A 13,176-nucleotide genomic window follows, 5' to 3' on the forward strand; every position below is an offset into this window, starting at 1 on the left:
TACACTGTAAATGTAGTAGACGTAGAATATAGCTAGTACACTGTAAATGTAGTAGATGTAGAATATAGCTAGTACACTGTAAATGTAGTAGACGTAGAATATAGCTCGTACATTGTAAATGCATTGACATTTCCAAGTGGGCATTGTGGGATATGGTACAAATAGGGCAGTTTTCAAATGTGAAAATAAAACTGCAAGAGACAAGAAGCAATACAGATTACAGGGCTTTCCAAACACAGAATATCCCTTTATTTAAACAAATATAAGTTAAATCATTGATATTTTCCAGAAGCTCATTCTCAAGGTTCCATTGGAAAACAATGAATTGCTACATCTATTAAAGCATGGAGTCCATATTGCTGCTTGAGATGATCACATTTCTCCAAGCACATTGTTACCGTAGAAATAATTTAATACACAATTTAAGCATGTTAGACAAATGCCAATGAGCTCAAAATAGATAAACATCACCCTTATAGTATTGCCACTTCATGTTATATTGCACAAAATCACTCAATAGTATGTTTCAAACCCATGTTGACAAAATATAATTGAAACAAATAAAAGCTTCATGAATACCACAGAAAAAAAAACAGCTGACTGCATTAATCTGTAGTGTATCTTAATGCAAGTACACTACATGACCAAAAGTATGTGGAAACCTGCTCGTCGAACATCTCATTCCAAAATCATGGGCATTAATATGGAGTTGGTCCCCCTTTGCTGCCATAACAGCCTCCACTCTTGAGGGAGGCTTTCCACTAGGTGGAACATTGCTTCGGGGACTTGCTTCCATTCAGCCACCAGGCCATTAGAGAGGTCAGGCACTGGCGATTAGGTCTGGCTTACAGTCGGCGTTCCAATTAATCCCAAAGATGTTCGATGGGGTTGAGGTCAGGATTTTGTGCAGGCCAGTCAAGTTCTTCCACACCGATCTTGACAAACAATTTCTGTATGGACCTCGCTTTGTGCATGGGGGCATTGTCATGCTGAAACAGGAAATGGCCTTGCCCAAACTGTTTCCACTTAATTGGAAGTACACAATTGTCTAGTATGTCATTGTATGCTGTAGCGTTAAGATTTCCCTTCACTGGAACTAAGGGGCCTAGCCCGAACCATGAAAAACAGCACCAGACCATTATTCCTCCTCCACCAAACTGTACAGTTGGCACTATACAGTCGGGCAGGTAGCGTTCTCCTAGCGTCCGCCAAACCCAGATTCATCAGTCGGACTGCCAGATGGTGAAGTATGATTCAATCACTCCAGAGAACACGTTTCCACTGTTCCAAAGTCCAATGGCGGTAAGTTTACACCACTCCAACCGACGCTTGGCATTGTGCATGGTGATCTTAGTCTTGTGTGCGGCTGGAAACCCATTTCATGAATCTCCCAAATAACAGTTATTGTGCTGATGTTGCTTCCAGAGGCAGTTTGGAACTTGATAGTGAGTGTTGCAACCGAGGACGGACGTTTTTTTAAGTGCTTCAGCACTCTGCGGTCCCGTTCTGAGCTTGTGTGGCCTACCACTTCGCAGCTGAGCCGTTGTTGCTCCTAGATGTTTCCATTTCACAATAACAGCACTTTTACAGTTGACCGGGGAAGCTCTAGCAGAGCAGGAATTTGACTAACTGACTTGTTGGAAAGGTGGCATCCTATGACGGTGCCATGTTGAAAGTCACTGAGCTCTTCAGTAAGGCCATTCTACTGACAATGTTTGTCTATGGAAATTGCATGGCTGTGTGCTCGATTTTATACACCTGTCAGCAACAGGTGTACCTGAAATAGCCAAATCCACTCATTTAAATGGGTGTCCACATACTCTTGTATATATAGTGTATATTCCTTTTTCGGAACATTAGGCTATATATTATAGACACATGGAAATGAATTCAATTTGGCATCATAACTAAAGACACTCTATTCTCTTCCTTTGTGAAGACACAGAGACAGTGTTTGGCACGTATAGGATGAGAAGGCAGATGTAGATAGCAATGTAGAGTGCTGAGAGATTCTGTTAGAATTCTCCTAACAGAGAGTCAACTCATGAAAATCTACACTAGACCTTTAAACAAGCACAGATTATCTCCTGCAATCAGCAATACTGAATGGCTAAAATTAACTTTCCTATTTCGCACATATCCCGCTAACTCCAACTCATAACTCCTTAATTAACCATAATCAATAAATAAATATAGTGTCCCACACTATGTGATCAGTGGCTGATGCCTAATGCAGGGTGACTTGTATTTGAGTCACAAACAGCTGCCAGCAGAAGTATAAATGTCAAATGTCATGATTAATAGAAATATCCAGAATACTGGTAATACTGGTAATATCCAGAATACTGGTAATACTGGTAATATGCAGAATACTGGTAATACCCAGAATACTGGTAATACTGGATGGCTTGGTAAAGTGCTGCTTCTGTTGTTACTTCATATAGTCAGAAAAAAACAATGATAATACTTTAGCACTTATTTAGATATATTTGGCCAGGTGAATATGCAGATAAACAAAAAGACCACCATAAAAAAAAGTGTGTTTCTGGGTGTGCTACATTTTGAATGCATAAAGAGTATGCACTGTACACCATTCTATGGTATTTCAACACTGGTTGGCCAGACCATCTGTTGATTGTTGGAGAGGATGGATGGTGTAACATCAGTTTGTGTTCCAGTCTCTTTAGTGGGCCTTTCCACATGGGTTGTCTGAGGTCTGGCAGCCCATGTTCTGATACTTCACCTGGACACGGAACAGAGTGCCGTCTGCACACATACACAGCTTGTACCTCAACAGACCCTCGTCGAAATACACATTGGCCCCCACTGGGGGGTTAGGCATGCGAGTGACGCTCACCATCACAGATCCGTTCAAAATAATACTGTTCTCCTGCAAAGGGAAATACCTTGTTAACCATATTTGTTAATGGAATACACTACACCATAGACTTTCAACTTGTATACATGTATTACAAATTTGGTAAGGGGTGACACTCACAGCTCTGAGCTCGATGTCCCCTCCCATCCTGAACTCCACTGTCTTGCCCATGATGAAGACCCCCTCGTTGCCACGGATGATGGCCTTGCTGTCCCCTTTGATGGACAGGTCAGAGGACGCGTTGCTAGTGATCTGAAAGAGAGTCTTCACTTTTTCTGGGAATTTTCAAGATGTTCATCAATGACAGGAACAGATTCTAGAATGTATTTGATCTACAGTAACACACTGCAAGGTCAATCCTACGGTTTAATTACATGTTTTATTAGATAGCTTCTGTAACCCTGAAACATACCCTTTCTGTGGAGGCCTTCTTCACATTGAGTACTTTGACTCCTTTGGGCAGGTGGAACTCGTGGTTTTCAAAGTCTGTGCTGAAGAAGGTGTTCTGAGTGCGGGGGTCAGTGAAGGATATGCCCATGTCACTGGTGATGGACGTCTTCTCTTTCTCAACACTGAGCTTAGTGGAGCCCTGCTGGAACACCACCTGGAACACATATACATGTAAGAGCATACATTCTGAGTAGCCCTTTTCTGCAGTCAAATGACCCAGTGGCCCCATGGGTGGAATGTTATTCATATGTTTCATAATTGAATAATTAAAACATTGTTTTTTTAAACCCAGCTGAAAATCTGGTGTTTCTATGTCAAATGGTTTTGTGATATTTAAGTATTTTTAAGCCCATAACCATGTGTTTGAGGTGTACACTTTTGTTTCAAAGTAGAGTTGCTTAAGACTACCAAGAAACACTCTGATTTAGCCCAACGCAGTAAAAGGTTAATGTATTTATATTTGGGTATTGGGGATCTGTGTATGTATAGACTAGTTACAACAATGCATTTGTGTGTTCTGAATCTATTCCGTGTGTGTTTGTAACTGTGTGTTGTGTGTGTGTTGTCTAGGTGAATGGGTTTTGACTAACTGACTGTTTTTTGCCTAAGTGAGTGTGTTTTGCCTGAGCTCACCGGGTTGTTGTTGCCGGTGATAACCAGGTCCTGGTCCTTCCTGCCCCCCACAGTACTCTTGTGCAGTGGGTGGACCACGCCCATGTCTGCCTTCTGTTTGAAACGCAGCAGCCCACTTTCATGAAACTCCATACTGTCACAACCACTAGGCCCGATTCGTATCACCGTCCAGATCACTAGAGTGATCTGATAGTTGGGAAAATGTACAGATATTTGGATATATGGATTTGAATATTGTCATGATCATAACTAGTTATAACATAACCATAACTAACATTATCATGATGCCATGCAAATCAAAACTTATTAGTCACATGCGCAAAATACAACAGGTAGACCTTACTTACAAGCCCCTAACCAACAATGCAGTTTAAAAAATACAACAAGTAATTAAAGAGCAGCAGTAAAATAACAATAGCGAGACTATATACAGGGGGTACCGTTTAGTCGAGGTAATTGAGGTAAAATGTACATTAGGTAGAGGTATTAAAATTACTATAAATAGATAATAACAGAGAGTAGCAGAGGTGTAAAAGAGGGGGTGGGGGGGGGGCAATGCAAATAGTCTGGGTAGCCATTTGATTAGATGTTCAGGAGTCCTATGGCTTGGGGGTAGAAGCTGTTAAGAAGCCTCTTGGACCTAGACTTGGTGCTTCGGTACCGCTTTCCGTGCGGTAGCAGAGAGAACAGTCTATGACTAGGGTGGCTGGAGTCTGACAATTATTAGGGCCTTCTTCTGACATCGCCTGGTATAGAGGTCCTGGATGGCAGGAAGCTTGACCCCAGAGATGTACTGGGCCACTCGCACTACCCTCTGTAGTGCCTTGCGGTCGGAGGCCGAGCAGTTGCCATATCAGGCAGTGATGCAACCATGCTCTCGATGGTGCAGCTGTAGAACCTTTTAAGGATCTGAGGACCCATGCCAAATATTTTCAGTCTCCTGAGGGGGAAAAGGTTTTGTCGTGCCCTCTTCACGACTGTCTTGGTGTGCTAGGCCATGTTAGTTTGTTGGTGATGTGGACACAAAGGAACTTGAAGCTCTCAACCTGCTCCACTACAGCCCTATAGATGAGACTGGGGGTGTGCTCGGTCCTCCTTCTCCTGTAGTCCACAATCATCTCCTCTGTCGTCTTGGATCATGTTGAGGGAGAGGTTGTTGTCCTGGCAACACACGGACAGTTCTCTGACCTCCTCCCTATTGGCCGTCTCGTCGTTGTCGGTGATCCGGCCTACCACTGTTTACCACGGCAAACTTAATGATGGTGTTGGAGACGTGCCTGGCCGTGCAGTCATGAGTGAACAGAGAGTACAGGAGGGGACTGAGCACACACCCCTGAGGGGCCCCTGTGTTGAGGATCAGCATGGCGGATGTGTTGCTACCTACCCTTACCACCTGGGGGCGGCCCGTCTGGAAGTCCAGGATCCAGTTGCAGAGGGAGGTGTTTAGTCCCAGTGTCCTTCGCTTATTGATGAGCTTTGAGGGCACCATGGTGTTGAACGCTGAGCTGTAGTCAATGAATAGCATTCTCACATAGGTGTTCCTTTTGTCCAGATGGGAAATGGGAGTGTGGAGTGCAATAGAGATGGCATCATCTGTGGATCTGTTAGGGCGGTATGCAAATTGCATTGGGTCTAGGGTTTCTGGGATAATTTTGTTGACATGAGCCATGACCAGCCTTTCAAAGCACTTCGTGGCAACAGACGTGAGTGCTATTGGTCAGTAGTCATTAAGGCAGGCTACCTTAGTGTTCTTGGGCACAGGGACTATGGTGCTATGCTTAAAACATGTTGATATTACAGACTTGGACAGGGAGAGGTTGAAAATGTCAGTGAAGACACTTGCCAGTTGGTCAGCGCATGCTCACAGTACACGTCCTGGTAATCCATCTGGCCCTGCGGCCTTGTGAATGTTGACCTATTTCAAGGTCTTACTCACATCGGCTGCGGAGAGCGTGATCACACAGTCGTCCGGGAACAGCTGGTGATCTCATTTATGTTTCAGTCTTATTTGCCTCGAAGCGAGCATAGAAGTAGTTTAGCTCTTCTGGTAGGCTTGTGTCACTGGGCAGCTCTCGGCTGTGCTTCCCTTTGTAGTCTGTAATGGTTTGCCACATCCGACGAGCATCGGAGCCGTTGTAGTACGATTCGATCTTAGTCCTGTATTTATACTTTGCCTGTTTGATGGTTCATCGGAGGGCATAGCGGGATTTCATATAAGCTTCCGGGTTAGAGTCCTGCTCCTTGAAAGCGGCAGCTCCAGCCTTTAGCTCAGTGCGGATGTTGCCTTAATCCATGGCTTCTGGTTGGGGTATGTATGCATGGTCACTGTGGGGATGACGTCATCGATGCACTTATTTATGAAGCCAATGACTGATGTGGTGTACTCCTCAATGCCATTAGAAGAATCCCGGAACATATTCCAGTCTGTGCTAGAAAAATAGTCTTGTAGCTTAGCATCTGCTTCATCTGCCCACCTTGTTATAGACCGAGTCACTGCTGCTTGTAACGGCTCTCTTCTATCTCCTCCTCTGACGAAGAGGTAGAACAAGGATCGGACCAAAATGCAGCGTGATGATGATTCATGATATTTTAATGAGGGAAAAACTATACATACAGAAACTACAAAAATAACGAAATGAAATAACGAAAACCGAAACAGCCCTATCTGGTGCAAACACAAAGACAGGAACAATCACCCACGAAAACACTCACAGAATATGGCTGCCTAAATATGGCTCCCAATCAGAGACAACGATAATCACCTGACTCTGATTGAGAACCGCCTCAGGCAGCCATAGACTAATTAGACACCCCACAAAACCCCAAGACAAAAAACACACCACAATAACCCATGTCACACCCTGGCCTGACCAAATAAATAAAGAAAACACAAAATACTAAGACCAAGGCGTGACACTGCTTCCTGCTTACATTTTTTTGCTTGTAAGCAGGAATCAGGAGGGTAGAATTATGGTCAGATTTGCCAAATGGAGGGTGAGGGAGAGATTTGTACGCATCTCTGTGTGTGGAGTAAAGTGGTCTCAAGTTTTTTCCCCTCTGGTTGCACATTTAACATGCTGATAGAAATTTGGTAAAAATGATTTAAGTTTCCCTGCATTAAGGTCCCCGCCACCAGGAGAGCCGCCTCTGGATGAGTGTTTTCCTGTTTGTTTATGGCGGAATACAGCTCATTGAGTGCGGTCTTAGTGCCAGCATCGGTCTGTGGTGGTATGTAGACAACTACGAAAAATACAGATCAAAACTCTCTCCGTACATAGTGTGGTCTACAGCTTATCATGAGATACTCTGCCTCATGCGAGCAAAACCTTGAGACTTCCTTAGATATCCTGCACCAGCTGTTGTTTACAAATATACATCGATATTTCTGTTTTTAATGTCCCATTGGTAGTTAAAACTTGTTGGGGCCGTGGTTCCGAGGTGGGAACATCAATCAGTGGAAATTTCAAGTGCGCCACGTATAGTTTTTGATAAAACTCAAACTTTCATTAAAATGCACATACAATGTACTGAATTAAAGCTACACTCGTTGTGAATCTATCCACCAAGTCAGATTTGTAAAATGCTTTTCGGCGAAAGCATGAGAAGCTATTATCTGATAGCATGTATCCCCCAAAATACTTCAACGTCACCTAACGACAGATTTTGCGATAGCCGGGGGCTACTCAAAACGCAGAAATAAAATATAAAACATTCATTACCTTTGACAAGCTTCTTTCTTGGCACTCGTAGATGTCCCATAAACATCATTTTGGGTATTTTTTCGATTAAATCGGTCCATATATAGCCTAGATATCGATCTATCAAGACTGTGTGAACAACAGAAAAAATTTAGTTTTCTAACGTAACGTCATTTTTAAATTAAAAAAGTTGACGATAAACTTTCACAAAACACTTCGAAATACTTTTGTAATGCAACTTTAGGTATTAGTACACGTTAATAAGCGATAAAATTGATCACGAGGCGATGTCAATTCTATAGGTGTCCGTCTGGAAATGCTGTCCGGATAAATCTCAACCAAAATATCCGGTCGGAGACCGGAAGAAATGCGCTGCCTTGCGTCTGTTTGACCAAGAAACAAATAGTTGGCAAATGACAAGACTCTAGACAATGTGTGGAAGCTGTAGGTATTGCAACCTCGACCTCATTTAATCCGGTTCACCTTTAACAATCCTTGGAAGTGGCGCATGGATATTTTTTTCCATTTTCAGTGATCAGATTTTCCTGCACTTTTCGATGAAACGCACGTTCTGTTATAGTCACAGCCGTGATTTAACCAGTTTTAGAAACGTCTGAGTGTTTTCTATCCACACATACTAATCATATGCATATACTATATTCCTGGCAGGGCGCTGAAATGTTGCGCGATTTTTAACAAAAAGCTGCGAATTTTCGCAGCTTCCGATTTTATTTTCCAATGATTGCATGTTAGCTAGTAGAACGGAAGGCAGTGGAGGTATATTCGATCGCCTACGAAGTCTCAGAAGGCAGCCCGTCCTCTGTCCTCTTTTTCTCAGTCTTCTCTTCTTCTTGTCGCAAATGACAGGGATTTGGGCCTGTTCCCAGGAAAGCAGTATATCCTTCATGTTGGGCTCGTCGTACTCGTTAAAATGGAAAAAATGCTTCTGCCAGTTTGTGGTGAGTAATCGCTGTTCTGATGTCCAGAAGTTATTTTTTGGTCATGAGAGACAGTAGCAGCAACATTATGTACAGAATAAGTTTTAAAAAATAAGTTACAATCAACCAAACAAAATAACACATTCAGTTAGGAGCACGTAAAACGTCAGCCATCTTCTCCGGTGCCATGCTACTAGCCTGAGTTAAAAGTTAATTCAGATACACAAGGATGATTACATAATGCAGAGGAGGTTTGTGTGTAATTGGGCACTCACAATGAGGTTGATGAGTGCTAGCAGGAAGAGCAGGATGATGATGCAGACAGCCATGTTGCCCTTGCGTCCTCTCAGGCCTGTCTTGTGCAGACGCTCCTCCTCTATGGGCACATAGCCTGCCTTAAAGTTGCTGTTGTGCTCCTTGTTGGTGGTCCGCCGTTCGATGGCCTTCTCCCTCATAGACCTCTTCACAGGCCCGTTGGAACTCTCCTTCAACAGACACAACAGTATAAACATCAGTATAAAGGCTCAGGTGTAAAGTGTGTAGATGCTGTGACATCTACACACCACTTTTTAGGTGGTACCCGTTAATCAAAGCATGGACTTCACTGTGTGAGACGAAACGTGAAGAGAGTTCTAGCTATCACACTGAAACTACAGTACCACATGTTATTGTATTCCACTCTGCAGTCTAGTTAATCTAGTTGATACATTGTAACAATGTATTTAACTACCACATGTCGTTACAACGTAACAAATATATATCTCACTACAGAGAAACAGAACCATATATTGTAACACTGAAACTACCACATTGTATTTAATTATCGTTAACGCAGGCGACGCTGGATAGACAGACTGCTCTAAAGAATGCACGCAATTAAACACCCGAGTCTCTCTGTCTGTGTGCAATGACTAAAAATAAATCACTCGTATTTTCCCGTAACAAATGTGAATATGTCCATATTCAACTCAGATTAAAAGATAACTTCATGTTTGGGATAATACAACCAGTTTAAATTGACCAATGCCGTGGAAAACTGCGCCAATCATCCGTTATTTCGAGCGATAGCCTATCATAAAAAAACATTATAAAGGGCTTGGGAATAGTAAGACCGTATGTATATTCCGCAACCGCTTTACAACGTCCGACTAAAATAAATCATTTCAAAATAGTTCGTATTGATGTAGATGCTTAAATCTAAACCCCAGACGTTTGAAAAGCAAACCGTGAATGTGAAATGCAGAAAAACAAGAATGTCTTAGGCTATTGAAAACAGACCTGCTCAGACGCCATGTTGACCCTCCCTTTTCGACTGTGGTTGACAGCTCCGGAGTCGGGAAAGACAGTGGAGGAGACCACTTCATCCAAATGAATAAAATAAGATATATCGGTCCGGTTTAATACTTAATAATAGTTTTTTGTCAGTGTACTAATTATATGAGCAAAAACATAAAATAATGCTAAATTGGAGGCATTTGTATCAAAATGTCACATAGCTGGATCACTTTAGCCGATAGTTGTCCGTGTTTATCACAGATGGTTCATTCCTGACTAAACCAGCCAATAGAAAAGGCCAGCAAGCAGGATTCTAAAATAGAAAAGTCCACATTAATCATCCATTCATTTTTTTTCCATAGATCACTTGCAGGCGGGGCTTCCGAATAGACGAGTGTCCAGACCATTTGTCCACCAATTACACAGAGCATGTTATGCTTGTTGACGTTTAATAATATTAACGTTATAAAAGTATAATTTATCCAAATGTTAAAATGACCACTTCATTCGTTTTCTTTTCTTTAGACAATTACCTATGTGGACAAAAATATACGTGTAATTTACTGGCCTAAAATTCATTAGGGAAATGTGTCTATGCTCCACTGTTTTTAACTGTGCTTGACACAACACCCACGCCTTTGTGACAGTATGACATTACAATGGTCTCGTTTACATCACAGACAGCCGACTACACCTGTATCATTACATTTACATTTACATTTAAGTCATTTAGCAGACGCTCTTATCCAGAGCGACTTACAAATTGGTGCATTCACCTTATGACATCCAGTGGAACAGCCACTTTACAATAGTGCATCTAAATCTTTTAAGGGGTGTGAAGGATTACTTTATCCTATCCTAGGTACTTAAAGAGGTGGGGTTTCAGGTGTCTCCACTCCGCTGTCCTGGCGTCGTGAGGGAGTTTGTTCCACCATTGGGGGCCAGAGCAGCCAGTTTTGACTGGGCTGAGCGGGAAGACTTCCTCAGTGGTAGGGAGGCGAGCAGGCCAAGCGTGTAGGGCCTTTAGCTTAGGCAAGCACCAACAATTCGTGAGAGAACTTGGGAAGGTTGAACACCAGATTCTGGATGAGTTGTTTTAATGGCACAGGCAGGAGCCCAGCCAACAGCCAATGCAGTAATCCAGACGGGAGATGACAAGTGCCTGGATTAGGACCTGGCTTCCTAAACTCTGCGGATAGAGCAGAGGAAACGCCTTGATGTTAGTTGAGAACGACAGGTGTTGTCCAGGATCACGCCAGGTTCTTAGCGCTCTGGGAGGAGGACACAATGGAGTTGTAACGTGATGGCGAGATCATGGAACGGGCAGTCCTTCCCGGGAGGAAGAGCAGCTCCGTCTTGCCGAGGTTCAGCTTGAGGTGGTGATTTGTTGCCAGACATGCAGAGATGCTTCGCCACCTGGTCATCAGAAGGGGGGAAAGGAAGATTAATTGTGTCGTCTGCATTGATACCATGTGAGGTTATGACAGAAGTGACTTGGTGTATAGCGAGAATAGGAGAGGACCTAGAACAGAGCCCTGGGGGACACCAGTGTTGAGAGCGCGTGGTGAGGAGACAGATCGCCACGCCACCTAGGAGCGACCTGTCAGGTAGGACGCAACGGAGATGCCCAACTCGGAGAGGGTGGAGAGGAGGATCTGATGGTTCACAGTTATGCGATAGGTCTAGAAGGATGAGAGTTTAGTGCGGAGCGCCTCCGTGATACAGAAGAGCAGTCTCAGTTATGACTAGTCTTGAAACCTGACTGATTTGGATCAAGAAGGTCATTCTGAGAGAGATAGCGGGAGAGCTAAAATGGCTACGTTCACTGGTCTGTAGTTTTGACATCGGAGGGAACTCTCGCTCTCTTGAAGACACGTAGCCAGCGGTCAGGGATGAGTTTAGGTGAGGTAAGGGAGAAGTCTCCGGAAATGGTCTGGAGAAAGAGGAGGGGATAGGGTCAAAAATGAATTTCATCTGGAGAGAGAGGGAGAAAGAGGCCTTTAGGGCAGTGTGAGCAGAATGTGTCGTTTGATTTAGCAAACGAGGATCGGATGTCGTCGAATGGTTGACGAAGTCATCTGCAGAGAGGAGGAGGGGGGAGGATTCAGGAGGGAGGAGAAGGTGGCAAAGAGCATTAGAGGCAGATGCTTGGAATTTAGAGTGGTAGAAAGTGGCTTTAGCAGCAGAGACAGAGGAGGAAAATGTAGAGAGGAGGGAGTGAAAGGATGCCAGGTATGTTTTCCTCCATTTCCACTCGGCTGCCCGGAGCCCTGTTCTGTGAGCTCGCAATGAGTCGTGAGCCACGGAGCGGGAGGGGAGGACCCAGCCGGCCTGGAGGATAGGGGACATAGAGAGTCAAAGGATGTGAGGAGGCAGAATCAGGAGATAGGTTGGAGAAGGTTTGAGCAGAGGAAGAGATGATAGGATTACGAATGCGATACCATCCTAGGGGCAGTGTGGGAAGTGTTGGATCGAGAGGGAAAAGGATACAAGGTAGTGGTCGGAGACTTGGAGGGAGTTGCAATGAGGTTAGTGGAAGAACAGCATCTAGTAAAGATGAGGTCGAGCGTATTGCCTGCCTTGTGAGTAGGGTGGGAAGGTGAGAGGGTGAGGTCAAAAGAGGAGAGGAGTGGGAAGAAGGAGGCAGAGAGGAATGAGTCAAAGGTAGACGTGGGGAGGTTAAAGTCGCCCAGAACTGTGAGAGGTGAGCCGTCCTCAGGAAAGGAGCTTATCAAGGCATCAAGCTCATTGATGAACTCTCCGAGGGGACATGGAGGGCGATAAATGATAAGGATGTTAAGCTTGAAAGGGCTGGTAACTGTGACAGCATGAAATTCAAAGGAGTATCATAAAGGAGCTAACTATAGAAGCACCTCTGTATGTGGGCTATCCTATCCACCTCTTTCTCGGGAATAACCAGAAAACAATGCAAGCTTTAACAAACATTCTCACTCTGTATTCTGAGTTTTAAAAAACGTTGCCACAACTGAGGTGGCGCTTGGCACTGGTTGTAACGAAGGTGGACAAAACGCCAAGGGCAGCTGGTATACAAATGGAGCCCGCGCCTGTCACCGGGGCTCTCGCCCAATATTAAATCCCACTGTTGTCCAGGAGGGAGAGTAGCAGACATGGCCGATTCGCTAAGGAAGCTGGTGAACACATCTTCCTTCAGCGTTATGCAGAGTCCTGGTACACGGACTACCTACATCTTTTGGCTGAAAAGGAATCAACTAGGCCTTTATAAGGCTACAATTGGTATTTATATGTAAATGAATAGTTGTCTAAATAATAGTAGTCTGTAAGA

General features: G+C 43.9%; 1 protein-coding gene across 1 annotated transcript; it reads right to left on the reverse strand.

Moving 5' to 3' along the window:
- Positions 1–226: 226 nt before the first annotated feature.
- Positions 227–10,127, reverse strand: sgcb (sarcoglycan, beta (dystrophin-associated glycoprotein)). The gene is made up of 6 exons (XM_035784473.2): positions 9,876–10,127; positions 8,873–9,082; positions 3,962–4,147; positions 3,291–3,482; positions 2,999–3,130; positions 227–2,890 (listed from the first exon to the last, which is right to left on the reverse strand). Exons 1-6 carry the CDS (start codon positions 9,888–9,890, stop codon positions 2,684–2,686), a joined length of 942 nt encoding a protein of 313 aa, XP_035640366.1. The 5' UTR covers positions 9,891–10,127; the 3' UTR covers positions 227–2,683.
- Between the last annotated feature and the right edge of the window lie 3,049 nt (positions 10,128–13,176).

This window comes from Oncorhynchus keta, chromosome 1 (genome assembly GCF_023373465.1).
Source record: "Oncorhynchus keta strain PuntledgeMale-10-30-2019 chromosome 1, Oket_V2, whole genome shotgun sequence".
NCBI lineage: Eukaryota > Metazoa > Chordata > Actinopteri > Salmoniformes > Salmonidae > Oncorhynchus > Oncorhynchus keta.